The sequence below is a fragment of the Lissotriton helveticus genome, chromosome 5_1, assembly GCF_964261635.1.
Source record: "Lissotriton helveticus chromosome 5_1, aLisHel1.1, whole genome shotgun sequence".
Lineage (NCBI taxonomy): Eukaryota > Metazoa > Chordata > Amphibia > Caudata > Salamandridae > Lissotriton > Lissotriton helveticus.
In genome coordinates this window covers 935,337,243-935,356,075 of record NC_136065.1, presented here as the reverse complement: position 1 = coordinate 935,356,075, position 18,833 = coordinate 935,337,243, and the positions used below count along the sequence as shown (strand labels likewise).

The 18,833-nt window shown below is 46.1% G+C and overlaps 1 protein-coding gene across 1 annotated transcript in view; it reads left to right on the top strand.

Annotated features, from left to right (window-relative positions):
* Positions 1–18,833, top strand: part of MARCHF5 (membrane associated ring-CH-type finger 5) — a 350,016-nt gene that overhangs the window by 112,454 nt on the left and 218,729 nt on the right. The window contains exon 4 of the mRNA XM_078643427.1: positions 6,158–6,341. Within this exon, the coding sequence (XP_078499553.1) occupies positions 6,158–6,341 (184 nt within the window). The remainder of the gene's footprint in view (positions 1–6,157; positions 6,342–18,833) is intronic.

The window sequence follows — 18,833 nt, the reverse complement described above, 5'->3', positions numbered from 1 at the left end:
TGCTTTGAAGCTGCAGCCTGGAATTCACTTATCAACGTGGAAAGTGATAATAAGCATTATGGATAATTTCAGCCTTTTGGTTTGAATAATCATTGAAAATCTTTTTGTACTCATTTGCGCCCTGACGAAGGATTGGATAATATCGGTCCTGTTCCGAAACGCGCGTCGGCGCTTGTTGCTGTTTTTGTGATCTGTTGTCTCTTTCTTTTTGTTTAGAATGCCTCTTTTATAATGATGTGTATATATAGGAATGTTCTTTCGCTTTTTGTATTGTGTGATTCTGTATATATTGTGGATTGGTATGACTGAGGATGGTTTGAGTGAGTGTGATTGGTGAGGATATTGAAGTAGTGAGTGGGTAGGCTGCATGTTTCTATAGTTCAACATGTAAATAGAGCTTGTACATACATCTATGTCTTCGCTGTTATCAGACTGGATTTATTAACGAAAAATATTTTTTTCTAAAAAATAAATAGACGTATTATCTTCAAATAAATTAGCCTTGTGTGGGACAATGATTATGTTTTGAATTTTTAGAGCGTTTGCCTTTGTTTATATTTGGACCTTAGGGGGGGGTTCTACTGTTCTTGATTTCAGAGTTTTTCCCTGCCTCCCTCCCCTAGCATTCGTATTCAGGGACCCTCTTGTGTTTTTGACCTTTAATGATCTTTGACCTATCCTCTCCCAGGCCCTACAGGACTGTCGTGATCTGGCCAAGTTCATGTTATTTGTGGCTTCAACACCACTGATTGCATCAGGCAGGCTATCGGCATCAGTGTCACCATTCGCCGCCACACTTGGCTGCAGCCTACTGGTTTTTCAGGTGATGTTCCGTCGTCTCTCATTAACATGCTGTCTTACAGGCTCTCTTGTTTGAGTACAGGCATGACTCTTGTATGCCTTTCTGCTAATAGCACTCCTGCCCAGAGTTCTCATGAAGATCAGGACCAACCGGATGCAAGTTATCCTAGTGGCTGTGGATTGGGCACGGAGAGAATGGTATCCAGAACTTCTGGACTGGAGCATCAGTCCTCCGTTTAGGCTGCCCCTCCAGGAGGAGCAGGGGTGCAGGGTCCTACACTTGAGCCTTTGCAATCTCCACCAACTAGCTTGGAGATTGAGCAATGACAGATGGCCACTTTTGACCTTGTTCTGCAGGGGTTGATGTCATCTTTGTAGTCCGGTGTGTCTCGAAGTCAACGATCTACACTTGTCATTGGGACAGATTAGTGGCTTGGTGTGATACTCATCAGATAACCCCTTCCTCACCAGGCAAGGTTATGACGTATTGTTATTTGTCTTACCCTACCCCGGAAAGGCTTTGCTCTGGGCAGAGTTGCATTTGTAGATCAATCCTAAAGAAACGGGATCCTAGCTACCTCCATGCCCTGGTGCAAACGTATGTGCCTATGCGCAGTCTTAGATACTCTGATGCAAATTTAGCTAGGGTGACTGAGGTTAATAGGGCCAGAATGGAAGCAAAAACTTTTGCCTATTTAGCACCAAAATTGAGGAACTCTTTCCCAGGGGCTCTCAGATGCTTGCTTTCTGAAATGGATTACAGAAAGACTTAAAACTTGGATCTACAGCAAGTGCCTTCTAATCTATTCCCTGAATTCCTCTATACTTATATTTCTTCGACTTTGCAGAGTCCGGTGCAGAGATACAACGTTTGGTATATTTAGGCGCTTTATAAATGACATTAATATTATAGAGCTAAAAGTTATTTTTTGGCTTTTATGCAGTTGCCGGATAGCCCTCGTTTCTTCCCTCTCCCTTTTTATGCCCCATTCAGGTCTTAAGCTTTCTGATGTGCACACCCTTTGATCCGCTTCACAACCACTCCATGCGGCTAATTCATCCTCAAGACAGTGTTCCTCATTGCAATAACATCTGTCCGGTGTGTAAGTTTTCTTCAAGCTCTGTGTCAACCTGCCGTATGCGGCCTTCTATTCAGACTAGCTGGTTTTGCAGCTAGTCTGCAAAACCAGCATCTTTCTTACCTAAAGTTGTGACACTGTTCCACATGGGTCAAAAGATCATCTTGTCGGAGTTCTGTCCCCTTTAAAGAGAATGAGAGAATTCACCATTTGGACCCCGAGATAACTCTTAAGCTTTTATATTGATCATATCAAGAACATCAAGTGAACAATCAGGTCTTTGTAAGGTTTTCTGGAGCAAAAAAGGCAAGGCTGTGCAGAAGAGAACTATCTCCTGCTTGATTCTGCTCTGCATTAAGATCTGCAGTGCGCTGGCAAAGAAGCATCCTCCGGAAGGACTGCAAGCTCTTTCTTCCAGGCCCAGTGCTGCTATCACCACATTGGCACATGGAGTCCTTGTCCTGGACATTTGCCAAGCGGCTTTCTGGGCCTCCATCCATACGTTCCCAAAGCACTCTTGTCTGGACAGCCCGGTTCGCTGAGAGGAGCACAGTGCCTGCTCGGTCCTGCAAAACGTTCTGATTTTAGTCCCTCCACAGACCCACCTTCTAATGGGTACTTCTTTGGTATCTATTCAAAAGATGAGGAATCTGCGGCTAGAATTCTCTTTCAGAAGAACAAGTTACTTACTCTTGGTAACGCTCTTTCTGGTAGAGACTGTTTAACTTCAGATCCCTTAACGATCCTCACCTTTTTGTGGTTGGATTCTGGCAAATAAGATACCAAGCCTAGGAATCTGTAAACTACCACAACAGTTTGCTTTCGTGTCTCTGCACCTGGGGGCGCAGGCACTCTTCAAAGCAACTGACGTAGGCATCTCGAAAGAGCATTACCAAATGTAAGTAGCTTGTTCTTATTAGTCATCCATAGTCTCTGACTACTTAAACACCCCACCTGCCTCCCTGTGCTCAAAAAGCATAGTTGGAAATTTTGATTGTCAGTCAATCCACTGTTTTACTTTAAAGAGCGAACTGCCTGACCCTGAAAAACATTATGGAAAGCTTGAAGCTTCTGGAATTCTTTTTTTTATTTTATTTTTTTATTATTTATTTATTTATCATTTTGACAGAGAAAAAAAAATAATTAAACAGGCAACCTTAGAACAGATTGAAGGTATACATACATTCAAATCACAAATAATATGATGGCCAATAATTGCATTACAGGTACATAAATCAGGTAGGTGCATGTTCATCAATACGGAGCGATCAGTGTGATTGTGCCAACATAGTCCAATAGCAATACATCAACTGCACAGTGCCAGTATCCGCGGAGTAAAGCTCTACTAATGCGGCAATGCAAGCCACAGGAGTCTCTATAGTCATTCTCACGTGCTCAAATAGCATCTTTCTGCACCAGCACATATGCCGTGTAAGGCCCCCAAATGTCTCGTGGTCTCGATGCAGATGGCAATCCCTCGGAATAACAGGTAAGTTGATCACGGCAGTATGCCAGGTCTTGCAACCATTGTTTTAGCGTAGGTACCCGCCGCCCTCCCCAACAGTGCTACCCTACGCTTGGCCAACTGCAAGGTGAGTACCACCAGTTTGCGCACCCCCGCTGGTATCTTGGACACAATCCCCAACATACCTTAAGGTCACACCCAATCTGAACACCCGCCATATCAGACAGTGCCTCGGTCACGCTCACCCAAAATGCAAATATGCCAGGGCAAGTCCATGCCAGAAGCATGAAGTCAGCTCCATCGAAGCCGCAACGCATACAACAACTAGATTCTCTCAGTCCATATCAATGCAACTGCGCCGGGGTGTAGTACATTTGATGTAGATATTTATAGTGCAGAAGTTGCCATTCACAGCGAACCCCCCAGTCATCACACAGCTCTCTTCCCACTCGCCATCCGTCAATGGCTGCAGCAGGCTGGCATCCCATTTAGCCTTGGAGCGCGACCCCACGGCGCCTTCGTCTATCTGTGAGCTTCTGGAATTCTTAATGGTATAGTGCCAAAGGCTAAATGTGGACTTTTTTCATTTTAAAACCTGTTTAAACAGTGGTGTATTCAGTCAGATCTAATGGACTGATTTGGCTAATTGGATACTTTTTTAATTAGAAACATAGAAAATGTTGCTTTCAAAATCAAATTATAAAACGTGTTCTCTGTCCCACAGATAGTACTGTTTATGGATACAGAGAGAATGCTCATGAAAAAAATCAGGATTACTGGCAGCTAACCTTCTCCTCCAGCAGCAGCTACAGGAGCCTTTTAACTGCTGAAAAATTATATGCTAGGAAAAAGAAAACCAACAGCATTCACATGTGGCAGGAACTTCTCTCTGGCAAAATTATTAGAGTTATGCTGCCCTCCGGTGCACTTAACTTCATAGCTCGCTTTGCAAACAATAGTAATAGTAAGACAGATTTGTGCTTTATATTTTGCAGGGTGGGTCCAATATCTTATTTTAAGGTTTATTCACCTGAAATCTCACCAGGAGTGTCAAAGCATTTTTAAGAGACTCTGAAGTGTTCAAGACTGTTCAAAAACACCAAGGACTTATTGCTTGTCAAGAAATAAGACTATACCAAGAGTTGATCAAAATCTCAACCTCACAACAAAAGTTTAATGTAATAATCCATCTCAGCAGTCACGCTGCCATCCTTCCAGTTGGTACATCCATGGGCAAGGTGCCACCTAACAAAAAAAACACAGTCCTGACCCATATGTAATTCAGCACCCACTGGAAGGAGCCATCAACTACAAACCGTTATGTAAAAAGCAGATGCAACAAGAAGTATGCTTTGTAGGCTGTAAACCACAATCATAGAAATTGAAAGCGCTGGCACACATTAAGATTAAGGCATCAGCAGGAGCATGGCTGTCAGAAGGTGATGCAAGCCGACTTTAGCAAGACATTCCCTGGCTTGGAAGCAGATGCTGGAACTACCATAGGAGCGGTGTGAGTAGAAAGATGCCAAAAGAGACGGCAACCACAAATGGCAATGCAGACAACTAATAGCCCAGCTCTCTTTTACACATGTACTTCATTGATAAATGCAGGAAGCACTTACCTATTTTTGCTCATTAGATTTTAAAAACAACCTCGTTTTCAACAGTCTTTTTCCTACTCTCAGTGGTAGCAGGTTTGCTGTTAGGAGCTCTGCGGTTGTCTTTGGCTGACCCTGCCTAACCCTATTTCGGTAATACATCCATTTTTTGAGACATTAGTATTTGAGCCTACATGCCAGTCAAAGGAATCGTGGTGCTTCGATAAGATGCAGAGAAGAAGGCAAAGAGCGGGATAGCACATAACATTTTAGCGAAGGAGGACCTGTAGGAGCCTACATTTAAAAGGTGTTTTTAATGTCTTTTTTGTATGTTATGCTTTCTGATGCTATAAATAATGGTCCTGCTTATCTTTAATGTATGATATAACTAAACACATTGACTGTAAAGCGCTCTGATACCCCCAAGGGTCTTGTCCCCGCTCTATAAAACTTTCTAAATAAATAAATAAATCTGAATGCACCACCTTAGAGTGGGAAGAGATGTCATGTGTATAATTTCCTATTTGTTGTGTCATTGCAGTTCTCTACTTAATTTCCCTTGTCAACTTTTGTGATACCTTTTTCTGCATTACTAGTGAGTCAGACATACAGGGATCGGGTTGATGGCTGGTTAGACAGAAATAGTCACTGTAATGAAGAGAGGAGGGAAACGTGGAAATGCAGAGGAGTCCCAATTTTTACAGATGAGATCAAGAGTTACAACTGACATACGTAGGCTTCATACATAGGCCTCAGAGAGCTCTAATTACATGTAAATAACGTGGTTTAAAGCACATTTCTTAGTTGAAAGGTTGATGCCCTGGGTGAGGGCTTGATTATGGCATATTCAAGCACTTTAGTAAGGTCCGTATTCTATAGATTTCTTCACCACCCACTCCCACCCACCCTCCACCGAGACACAGGATGGTTACATCTTTTAAGTCATGGATCGAGAAAGCAGGGAAGGCTGATTTTTCTAAAAGTCTAATTTTAAAAGTGGCTTATTCGTAAAGTTTATTTTGCTGGGATTTTCGAAATACATATTTAAAAAATAATTTTGTGAATTTTGTGCAAGTTGTAGATATCTGCAAGATGTTTTTGATGATTTTGTTTGTTAAAACTTACAGTAATTCTTTTTCTGACCATTAATAAAAGTTCTCAAAGTGCGATTACAGAAATTGCTTTGCAATTGATGTTAATTCTTTAATGTTTAGGTTGTAGGTCATAAAGAAGGTCTTGATGTCATGGAAAGAGCTGATCCGTTATTCCTTTTGATTGGTCTGCCTACAATACCAGTGATGTTGATCCTGGGAAAGATGATTCGTTGGGAGGATTATGTACTAAGATTGTGGCGGAAATACTCAAATAAGTTACAGATTTTGAACAGTATATTTCCAGGTAAATATTTTGGTTTATTGTTTAGGAAAGTGCCATACTCTCAGTTTTTAAATTTGCTTTATAGGTAAATTGCAATTGCATACATACTGTTAGGATACGGTGTGCCATTTAGCTCATTCATTTGTGTTGTGCTCCAAAAAAGATGAATCCTGCTTCTTAATAGTATTATAAAGAGTACACCATCCTATTTGAGGTATTTATTTTAACCCTTGTGGTTAGCAGTTTTGGAACTACAGCTGCAAGTAAACATTTCCTTTAACGTTGCATTTTGAGGCTATAGTATTTATTTTAACTTAAGAACCAGCCTTTGATTTCCGTCATGAGTTCTATCTAATCTGCCATTAGAAAATATATTTTCTAAAGTGTGTGTGTGTGTGTGTGTGTTTGAGATAGTCAGTGAGAAAAAAAACAAAGGTTAAATCTTAGTTATAGTTAGGAAAACATATTTTCCCTATACAAACCAAGTTTAAACTACTCAAACTTTAAAAGTTCTAAAGTTATAGTTCTAACTTCTATTTACAACTCATCCACCACCTCCAAAGTATTATAAGTAGTCCTTTCATAGAGATCTCCCGATCTGGATACTGGCACCGATGGTTGAAATAGAACACCATATGTCCTTTCCGTGATTGGAGAGAGGGGGGCTGTGAGGTACTGGCTGATCTGTACCCGTCGGAGAGCTTCTTGAAGTATGAGCAGGTGGAAGAGACCTTTGGCCTTAGTGGTGGTCAGTATTTACATACCAGGGATTGCGTGCCATAGTGCGCTCGGTCTGGCCTCAGTGTCCGGAGACACCTCCAATGACTCACACATTACATATCCTTCTGTCCTGCGACAGGGTACGCAGACTGATCTCCTTGCTGTACGCAGCGATGAAGCGTGATTCCGTTCCGCCTGTGCTGCCGACATGGGCGTCCTGGGATGCGGACCTGGGATTGCCGCTGGACATGGGGCAGCGGAAGCGTATAGGTGCCTTGACACGGCGGGTATCATGTAATGCGCGATTTAAGCTCATTCATTTTAACTTCCTCCACCGCACCTACCTCACTCCGAAGATGTTGAGCCGTTACTCGGAGGATAGAAGGGAATATTGCCCTAGATGTAGCGCGGAGGGGCGGTATTCCTGCATTTGGCCTGGGAGTGCCCGTTAGTGGGGGGCTTCTGGGCAGGGGTTGTGGGTCACATAACCGCCACCACTGGCCTTCGGATCAAGCTAACACCCTTACATTGCCTACTGGCATTAGTTCCTAAGCCGAGGAAACGGAAACTTTCATATAAATTATTGCAACTGGTGTTAGTGCTGGCTAGGCGTAGGGTAGTTATAACGTGGATGGGGCAGAGGGCCCCAGAGATGCACATATGGCTTAGAGACGTGAGGGGATGGACCCTCGCAGAGGAAACACACATGCAGAACACCAGGAGAGACGAGAAATTGCAAGAGGACATGCTGGCATGGCGAACCATGTGTATGGCAGGATTGGCAACGGGAGGGCAATTTTCACATAGCGATTCCGAAGGGACCAGTGGCGAATTATTTTCAGTGCAAGAATCAGGGTCTGAGTGGGAGGGGGGGGGGGCCTCTGAGGGGACTCTGGTACAGTGCAGGGAGCTGGTCCTGGTTTGTTTCCTCACGATTACACTTTTCATTTGCTTGTTATTTTACTGTCCCTCATGAACTTAGGTATGTCAAGCTGTAGCCCATGTCCAAGATGTGCCTTAATGAGTCCGTTGATCTGTATACCAATGTTTTTATGATGGCTTTTTGGGTGGGGGGGGGGTTCCAATTGTACATTATAAACTTGAAAATAAAGTTTAAAAAAAAAGGTATTATAAGTAGTGGACCTCATTACATGCTCTTTTAAGCTTGCTAACCAGACAACACTAACAAGCCACTCTACCATAAACTGTGTTGTGACAATGTCATTATAGAAGTTGTAAGTGTTTTTATGAATGTTATGATTTTGCATGCTATAAGTGATGTAGTATGCAAGGGTATAAGCAGTGTATGGAAAAAGCATGAGTTATAGTTAATGTAGTGTGGCGAGTGAGGTGACAAGATTGTGTTCGGAGGGGTGCAACATAATAATTTGAAGGTGGTGCGCAAATTAAAAATTATTCAATTTATAATTATAACTTTTCATTTTTTTAATGTTTGTGTATTATAAGTTGAGTTTGTATAGAAAAAATACATAAGGTATTTCTAACTAAGTTATCCTTAGCCTTCGTTTTTTTCATTGTGTGTTAATGGTTTTTATTTTTGAATAAAATTTGTTTCAAATTGCTGAGTGGAGTGTCAATGATTGAGTGAGTGAAGTGGAGTGTAGTACAGTACAATGAAGGAGCGTGTCAGAGTCTAGTGTCATATAGTGGAATATTATAGAGTAGTGGAGTGATGTAGCATACAGTGGAGTGTTGTGGAGTATTGTAGAGTGGAATGGTGTGTTGTACAGTGTAGTGGCATGTCCAACAGTAAAGCTGAGTGTTGTGAAGTGGCATGGACTGGAGTGTCATGAAATGGAGTGTGGTGGAGTGACATAGAGTAGAGTGTCATAGAGTGTAACAGACTGTTGTGGAGTAGAGTGTTGTATAGTTCATTGATGAGTATAGTGTCGTGCAGTAGAGTGGCGGAGAGTCTCGTACAGTGTAGTGTTGGAGAGTGGAATATCATTATTTGTGAGAACACAGTCCATGATAGAGTGGCGAGTAATAGTGTTGTATAGTTAGCGAACTGAAAACAGTGTGTACCGAGGTCCTCTACTTATAATAATTTGAAGGTGGTGGATAAATTGTAAAGGAAAGTTATAACTATAACTTTAGAAGTTTGAAAGTTTGTGTAGTTTAAACTTGGCTTGTATAGGGAAATACGTTTTACTAACTACAACTAAGTGTTAACCTTTGATTTTTTTCATCGCATTTTAATGTTTCTTTAAAAGTTTTAATAAAATTGTTTCAAATCGTAGAATTCAGTGTTGCAAGTGGAGAGTAATGTGGAGTGGCATACAGTACAGTGGAGGAGAGTGCTGTAAAGGTTGTTGTCATAGACTGAAGCATTGTAGCTTGGAATTGAGTGGAGCAGTGTAACATACAATGTAGTAAAATGTTATATAGTATAGTGGCATGGTGTCTTATATATTGGAGTCAAGTATCGTAGACTGGAGCAGCGAGTTGTTCATCGGAATGGCTTGTTGAACAGTACAGAAGGGTGTCGTAGAGTGTCCTAAAGTGGAGTAGGGTGAAGCAGAGTGTCACAGAGTGGAGTATCGTCAAGTGGAGTGTCATAGAGTACAGTGAAGGAGAGTGTTGTATAATGTGGTGCAGTGTCATATAGTGGAGTGGTGTATCTTAGACAGACGTTGAGGGGCATGTCAATTGTCATACAGTGGCGTAGAGTGTAGAACAGTGTTGTGGAGTTGCATACAGTGAAATAGTGTCGGACAGTGGAGCGGCATAGAGCGGAGCATAGTACACTGGTGTAGAGTTGGATAAAGTATATTAGAATGGAGTATAGTGGAGCGAGGTAGTGTAAAGTGGAGTAAAATGACAGAGTGGAGTGGCGTGTCATAGACAATAGTGGCACGTAGTGAAGTGTCATGGCATTCAGTCTAGTAAAGTGTCATACATTGGAGTATCATATTGTACAGCAGTGTAGTGGGGTGTCATGCAGTATTGGAAAGTTATTTGAACCACAGTAGAGTAGAGAGGCATACAGTCTAGTTGATTTTTGTGGAGTGGTGTAGTTAGTATGTTAGAGAGTGGTACAGTGAAATGGCATACAGTGTTATACAGCACAATGGCATTGTGTGGCATGGAGTAGAGTAAAGTGGGGTGCAGTGGTAAAAGAGTTGCGTATAGTGGACTAGAATATCGTAGAGTGGAGTAGTGTTATACAGTGCCATACAGTATAGTACAATGTTGTACAGTTGAGTAAGGGGTATAGACAGAAGTAAAGTGTTATAGAGTGGCATACAGTGTAGTAAAGTGTTGTAGAGTGGAGTTGCATAAAGTACAGTTGTGTATGAAACAGTTGAGCTAGAGTGGATTGTAGTATAGTAGTGTGAAGAGAGGTAAAGTCTTGTACAGTGGAGTAGGGTGGAATGGTGTAACGTAGTACAATAGAGTGTATTGGTGTGTCGTAGAGTAAAGTGCCATGATGTGAAAAGTACTGGGGTAGGTAGGCAATTCGTAATAGTTGGAGTGGGGTCTCATACAGTAGAGTGAAGTGATGTGATATAGAAAAGTGTTATATAGTGGAAGAGTGTTGTACATTGGAGTGTATGGGCATTGAGTGGAGTATAGAGCTGGACAGTGGAGTGTACACGGATAGAATGGAGTTGAATGTCGTAGATTGCCTTTAAGTGTAGTAGACTTTTATAGAGTGGACTTTTATAGATCAAAGTGCCATTCAAAGTAGCGGCGTAGAGTGGCGTGGTGTACACTATAGTGGCGTAGAGTGTATTACCGTAAAGTGGAGTAGCATACAGTAAAATACTGTACAGTGGAGTGTAGAAGAGTGGAGTGGAGTAGGGTACGGTGGATTAGCATAGAGTGGGGTGACATAGATTGAAGTGGTGTAGCTTAGGAAACTATTGGAGTGGTGTCTTATACAGTAGAGTGCAGGGCTGTAATATAGTGTTGAAAACTGTAGTAGAGTGCAGGAGAGTGTTGCAGAATAGAGTGTACCTCAATAGTTCTTTTTTTTTTATAATTATTTTTATTAAACATATGCCCAGCAGCATAAGGTGATCATACATTAGAATTGAATGACACTAAATACAGGAGATCCCACCTTGACATGTGCACCCAAAACTGAAGGTATGGATTTAAAACCGCAGTAGTATTGCCAACATCTACAACCCTGCCTAATGTAACTAATCGCTAATACCCTGGCCCATCCTTTTGTCCTCAACAACAGGGCCCTTAAAAACCCCTGTACGTCACCCACTAGCCCCATATCTTTGCCCATTTCCATGGGCAAAGATATGCTTTTTCTACTTTTTCTGCTGCACAGCACCAGTCTAAATCTGTCTTCCAATCTAACACCCGCTGGGATTGCTCTGCCCCCCAGGCCCTAGCCATATTCCTTTTTGCTATTGCGACTGCAACCATCAGCCATGTTTTAAGATATTTTGGCGATGCTGCTTCCCCAGTCACACAGAGTATGTGCTATCGGGCCTCCAGTGGAATGGTCTGGCCCACCACTTCAGACATGACTCATGCTATCTTTCCCCAATATTGCTGGGTTTTTGGACAGGCCCACGTAATGTGGAATAATGATCCCACCTCCCTGAAGGTTCTAGAGGAATAGGATTTATGGAGAACACAAAGCTGTATGAGGCAGAAATGTGCCCTTATGGCAACCTCCCTGGGTCTCTGTACTGCCTCCACCCAATCATTGTCCTCCAGCAATCCTACATCTGCCTTCCATGCTTCCCGCGGGGTGCCCAGTGGGTCAGGCGTGTTACTCATAATCTTCTGATAAATAAAGGAAGTGGCCTTCTCTGACATTGGATCTAGCAAAAGCCTATCTTCTAAAGGTGCATAGTCTGGCAGCTGTTCGCCCTCGGATGGGAGCCTGCAGCGCTTGTCCCAGCTGTAAATAGCAAGTCCTGTCTGCTGCAGACATTTGGTATTCTGCTTGTAAGTCTTCAAAGGAAATAATGGCCTGACCTCTCCAGACGTCCCTAAGATGTTCAATTCCAAGCAGGCCTCATTTTCTGAATCCTTTCAGGTTCCCCACCTACTTCAAGAGATCGCTGTCCCGCCGTGGAGCCCTTCCCGTCACCCTGTCTCCGCATCCGAGAAATTTTGTGGCTTTTCTCCAGGCGCACACAACCGTTAGTCTGTGTGGTGGCAATTGCTGTTCTAGCTGTTTGCAATGGAACACCGCTGGGTTTCCCTCTGTCCCATAGAGTGTCTGTCTACTCTGTAGGGCGGTTCCTTCTCTCCGGTAAACACCCAGTCATTAATTGTGACCAGTTGGGTAACCCAGTAGTATTTTCTGATATTCGGGATCACAAGACCCCCGTCAAATACTCCCCTCTGTAGCTTATGCAGGGCTATCCTGGAGCTACCTCCATTCAATAGCATTTTCCAAATGTCACTATCCACCTTACTAAAGAAATCAACCGGCGGTCTGTAGCGTTTGTTCTGTAGGACATATAAACAAAGCAATGACTTCATTTTAATCAGGGCAGCCCTTCCCATCGAGGACACTGGTAACTGTCGGCAATGTGTTACATCTTTCAGCAGTGTATCTAACTGCAGGAGTAGGTTATCTGCTAGGAACTCGTATCCATTCCTCTATATTTGTATACCCAGGTATTTAAACGTATCCTTTACTAGAAGGGATTTCCCGCTCATTGGAAGGGACAGAGCGGATCTGGACAAAGGAAACAGGAGGGATTTGTTCTAATAGATTTAGTACCCAAAATAACTGCCAAACAGTTGAAAGATGTGGAGCAGCCTGCCTACAGTAAAATGGGGGCGTGTGGTGTATAGTGCTAGGTAATCCGCATATAATGAGATTTTCTTTCCTCCCAGCCACCCTCTCCCATTATGCCCACCACCAACTGGTCGTGTCGGACCCATGCAGCTAGTGGCGCCAGCGCATAAAGCATAGGGGACAATGGGCATCTCTGTCTCTTACCCTGATGGGGGAGGGGCAAAGGGGCAGGATACTGTCTCATTCGCCCGCACCAGAGTATATAGTTTATAGGAGCCTAATCCAGGCACAGAACCTCGGGCCGAACCAGAACCTCTCTAAGACACAGAATAGATAGTGCCGTTCAATTCTGTTGCATGCCATCCATGCTTCCAGTGATAGAAGTACGGCGTCCTCTCCTGTCCGCGGTTCTATGCAGGACTCTGTATAGGCGCCTGAAATTCAATCTGCTGCTTCTATGGGGCATGAATCCTGACTGATCGGGGTGTATTATGGAGGTTATCACCCCACAGAGTCTGGCCTCAGTGACCTTCTCCCGCACCTTAACTTCCGTATTTAGGAGTGAGTACGGTCTGTACGGTTTGCAGTCCTCCGGGGGCTTACCTTTCTGAGGAATAACCACTATCGTGGCCAGCCATTAGACTTTTGGGAGTCTTCCCACCTCCCCGCCTCCTGGAACATATTGAACATATGTTGTGCCATCGTAGCAGCCACATCCTTGTACAGTTCAGCCGGTAGGCCATTTGGCCCGGCGGCTTTGAGCGAGCATAGCGAGCAAGCTTAAAAGTTAACAGGGGAATACTGGGAAGTTCTCCCTTGAGAAAAGAAACAAAAACTGGTGTAAAATTATGCATTTTCTAGCACAATTTCTCCATTAAATTGCAAGTCACCCCTCTCATACAAGGCATTTAGTCTGTGGGGAATGGATTGAACCTAACTTGGCACTTTAGCTGCTCCTAAAATGTTGTCTGAAGGAGCCCGTTGCCGAGAGGGGCATGGATTGGAGTTGGGCCTCCTGGTGCTGGGCCTGCCCTGGCCGTGAGTTGGTGGTCTAGGGGCCCACCCCGATTGGCTGGGGCCTTGTCTTGGTGCTGTGTTCTGGAGCTGTAACATAAGGCGCAGCCCCTTCCTGGTGGGCACTGTCCTGAATGCCGTGCTGAGGTGTGGGGAAGGAGGAGGTCAGCCAAATAATTATTCGGCGGCCAGGCCGGGCCGCGGCGGTTGTAGGGGCCATACGGAGGTCTAGTTTGTGTCCTGGGGCCCAAGGGAGACATTGAGGGCCTCTCAACAGTGGGCCGGGTGGAGGAGGCGAGGGGAACGGGCCTGAACTGTGGGTTCTGACTTGTAGGTGCCTGCTGGTGGGCAGAGAGTGGCGGGACACACATACGCGGCCCCGGTATTGCTGACGTGGACCTGCCAGTAGACGCGACGAGTGTACCCCCGGGACAGCCCACGGTGACTGGTAGCCATGACGCGAGCTGGTAGTGGTGGCGGGCCCCCCAAGCAGGGTCCCATCGACAAATTCACGGGACCGAGTGGAGGCGCATGGGCGACGACGGTCATCAAGACACTGGGCCAGATAACGCGGCCCTGATGGCAGCCATAACACAGTCCCGGGATATTTTGGATGCGAAGATGGGGGCTGTGGGGTCAGATGTCACATTATTGCGCCAAGACCTGCGAAATGCCGTGTCCCGCATAACGGAGGCTGAAACGCGTATCTTGGGGGTGGAAGATGATTTTGCGGCCCTGAAGCGTAAGGTGGCCAGTATGGAGGGCATTCAGAAGGGCTTGGCACTCCGGGCGGAGGACGCGGAGGGGCGGGCCCGGCGGAACAACATACGCCTGGTTGGGCTCCCAGAGGGATTTGAGAAAGGCAGCATGGAGGGCTTCATGACACAGTGGCTGGAGGGCTGCCTCCCCCCTGACTCTCTCTCCAGATGTTTCGTGATTTAGCGGGCGCAAAGGGCCCTCATGCAGAAACCGCCGGTAGGGGCCCTTCCGCGGCCGGTGATAGCCAAGCTGTTAAACTATCATGATCGGGACACTATTCTGCGACAAGCCAGGGCAAAAGAACCTCTGATGTATGAGAACCACCGTATCCTGATCTTTCCAGATTACACACGCTTGGTGCAACGGCAGCTGCAATCATTCACGGCGGCCAAGGCTCGCCTGAGAGATCTTAAATTCCCCTATGCCTTGCTCTACCCGGCCCGCTTGCCGGTCGTGTATCAGTCCCGCACTCACTTCTTCGATACCCCCGAGGAGGTGTTCAAATGGACAGATGAGACGGTGACAGTGAGAGTGCATACACCGCCGGGGCTGGAGTCGGATTCATCTCAGAGTGTGAAGCAGACGCCGGCCTCTCGGGGGACACGGCAGAAGAGTAACTGGAGGTCCATGGCCAGACAGCGCTATGCATCTGGCAGTGCTTCGGAGAGGGGGAAGAGGGCTTCTGGAAGCCAAACAGAGTGTCCTTGTGGCTCTCGACGGACAAACCAAAGGGGCTGAGTCTGCAATATCACGGGACGTAACTTTGTGCCTTAGCATGCTGTGGTTTTTACTAATTCGCGGGCAAGGGGTGCTTGATGCGTAGATATGCAAATGGCCTTGAATAAGATGGGTGGCGAAGGAGTGGGGGAGGGGTGGTATGGGCGGACTGTCCCCCTAATTGCGGGTTGGTTGAGGGTGGTTGAGGGTTTGGGGGTTGTTCGATGGGGATTCATTGGTGTGGACAGCCTCCGGCTCCATATTCGGGGCCGAGAGTTTACTATACCGCGTCAGGTACTTCAACGTTTTTGAGGTATGAGGTGGGGGGCAGGGGACAGGGGATGGGGGTTTGTTGGCACTGGGGGGGGTTCAGTTGGGGAGGGGTGGGAGTCGCATGGTCTCGTGGGGGTCTCGACAGTTGGTATGTGTGCACCTGAATGGCCCAGCACCTGGGCGCCCACGCTGGATGTTCCCTAATGGCAAGTTGTGAGGATGGGGCGGATGGGCCTGGGAGCTCTCTCCGAGTCCTCAGCTAGAATGTGTGGGGAATCCTGGATAAGGTTGAGAGGGGAGCGGTATTGCGGCAGGCGAAGAGGGCTGGAGCAGATGCACTGATGCTGCAGGAAACTCACCTACTGGGTACGAAAATACTGTGTTTACAACGCTACGGCTACCATCAGGTATTCATGCAGGCTTCACTAAGGGATCTAGGGGGGTAGCCATCTTAGTGCACCGTAGAATTACCTATGTTCATTCAGCTCAGTGGATTGATGCGCAGGGCCGCTATGTTATTATTAAGGGTATGGTAGGTGAGGAGCCACTGGTACTTGGGTGTGTCTATGCCCCGCCCCCTCTGCAGTGGTCCTTGATCGAAAAGCTATTTGCGGTGTGGGCGGACATCCCAGATGCCTCGGCGATTATTGGGGGAGATTGGAATGATATTATGGACAGCCTTAAAGATGGGTATCGACCGGGGAGTGGCAGGAGGTGGGTCCGTCAACTAAGCTGAATGACATGGCTAGGGGGTTGAACTGGGTAGATACTTGGCGACACCTACACAGTAACTTGCGGGGCTACAAGTTTCTCTCTACAGTACACTAATCCTTCTCTAGGTTAGATGACATATTTTTTCCCAGAGCGGCGATTAATAGAGTGGAATCGGCGGATATACTGCCATGCGGGCTTTCGGACCACTCTCCCACTACCATTGACTTTTGTTTGGGCAGGGGGCGGCGGCCCTTTCGATGGCGCCTCTCCGTTTGGCACCTACAGCAGCCTGATTATCTGAGGCATATGAGCGAGGCCATTGCCCACTTTTTGGTTGAGAATGTGGGTTCTGTTGCGGATGCCGGAACATTATGGGAGGCCATGAAGCCGACATTGCGGGGTGTGGACATAGCTTGGTGCGCAGCGGCTCGGAGGAAGAGCAGGCAGGACTTTGTACGGGCTGAGGCTGAGACTGAGAATGAGGCGTTGGAGCGTCGGGAAAGCGTAGACGGCGAGGTTCAAGCGGTGGGGCAGCTCCTTCTGACGCAGCAGTCCTATGCCTCAATGTTGATAGACGAGGCGAAACAGATATGGCTCGCGACGCGCAGTAGGATCTACCAGTGGGGGGACAAGTCGGGAACGATGCTATATCGGTTATGTCAGGGCACGTTTCAGGCTCAGACCCTACCGGGGATTCTGGATGGTGTGGGATCCCCAGTTACAGACCCTAAAGTGTTAGCAGAAGGCTTTGCTGCATACTATGCAGATCTCTACGCCCGAATGAATGCCTCCTTGCGGTGGGTTGGCGACCTCTGATATCCTCTCCTATTACCAGGCCTCTCACCTCCTAGTTTTTAATGAGTGGTGGTATGGGGACAGGGGAGACCCGGCATACGCCCTGGAGCGCTACCTGATGGGATCCCATACACTGCACACAATACTATATGCGGCACAGGTGCAGAAGACATTACCACCCATCACACAGACAGTATTCCGGGTCTGGAGACAAGCGCTACGGCGTATGGGATGGTGGAACACTCTGACAGGTGAAACTCCCCTCTGGTGTAATGGACGCCTGCCCGGTCTGGCGACTTTGCGGGGTTTCGGGGGCTGGGATAGCATTGGGATATCAACCCTAGGGGATGTATTGACAGGAGTAACATTTAAGTCATTTCAAGATCTGAGCCAAGAATATGGTATACCCCGTTCTCAATTTTTTAGATACCTTCAGTTCCGCCACGCCCTCGCCCCATGTCAGGAAGGGTTGGATTCCCTTCCCGAGTTTAGTCCTCTGGAAGCGAAGGTGTTCATGGGTGATTTGGAGACGTAAAAGATCTTGCGTATATATCAATCCCTGGTTACACATTGCTACAAGTTACGAGAGTCCTGGGAAGGGGATGTGGGGGATGTAGGGGAGCTGGAGGAGGAGGAGGAGGATTGGAGAGCGGTGCTGGCGGCCCCCAGGGGTGCTGCCATTGCAATACGCCTACGGCTCATTCAATTTAAGTACCTCCACAGGGTGTACTTCACTAGACAGCGTTTGTGGCGGGCGGGATGGATTGCCTTCCCAGATTGTCTCCGATGTGGTCAGGAAATTGGGACATTCATACACACGGTGTGGAGCTGTAACTCACTGGATAGGTTCTGGAGTGGGGTGTGGGATTGTATGTCTGAGGTCCTGGGATGGGAGCTCCCCCGAACGCCGCAGCTGGGCCTACTACATGTCATGGATGGAGTGGGGGGCAACATCTATAAGAGGCATTTACTCCTGCTGGGTCTCACACCGGCCAAAAGGGATGTGGCCAGAGCATGTAAGGATACGCGGGCCCCCTCAGTAGTGGCATGGAAGAGAGGGCTCGACTTCTGTATGGGTATGGAACGGCCAATCTTTGTTGCCCGGGGATGTCCACGAAAACATTTTAAAATTTGGAAGCGCTGGGCTGAATTTAGGGGTCTGTGGCTTGAACCTCTGGTGGAACAGGACCCTCCGATGGACGTGTGATGGGCTATGATAGCAGGTGCTCGCATTCTGTTGGTTGCGTACATAAGGAACTGGAGACGTGAAAGGGAGACCATGCGGCGGGGTTGGGTGGGATCCGGGAGGGGGGAGTTTAAGGGGGGGAGAAAATGTGTAAAGAGATGTAGTGTTTAAGATTAAAAAAAAGTGCTTTTAAAATATATATTTTTGGTCAAAGTCAATCAGTTTGTCCCTGGTGCACACCTTTTTTCTAAGCTTCCTTTTTTAGGACACATTTCAAAACTTACCTGGTAGCATCCTTGCATTATCTCTACATCTTTGACTCCTTGAAGTTTCAAATGACTTCATCAATTAAAGCCATATACATGTTAGTTCCCAAGAATCCTTTAGATTTGCTAATTAGCCGACTACACACAGTGGCTTTTTTTTCCTTTCACTTTTTGGCTCTCTAATGGCTTGACAGTACAGAAGACCCCATAATCCCTTCCTTTTTAGCTAGAGGTCCCCCAAGGTCATCATTAAATTATACTTTCGATACTACCATTTTTAAATAATGACTCGCGTACTTACAGCTTATTTAGTCACAGACTGGGGA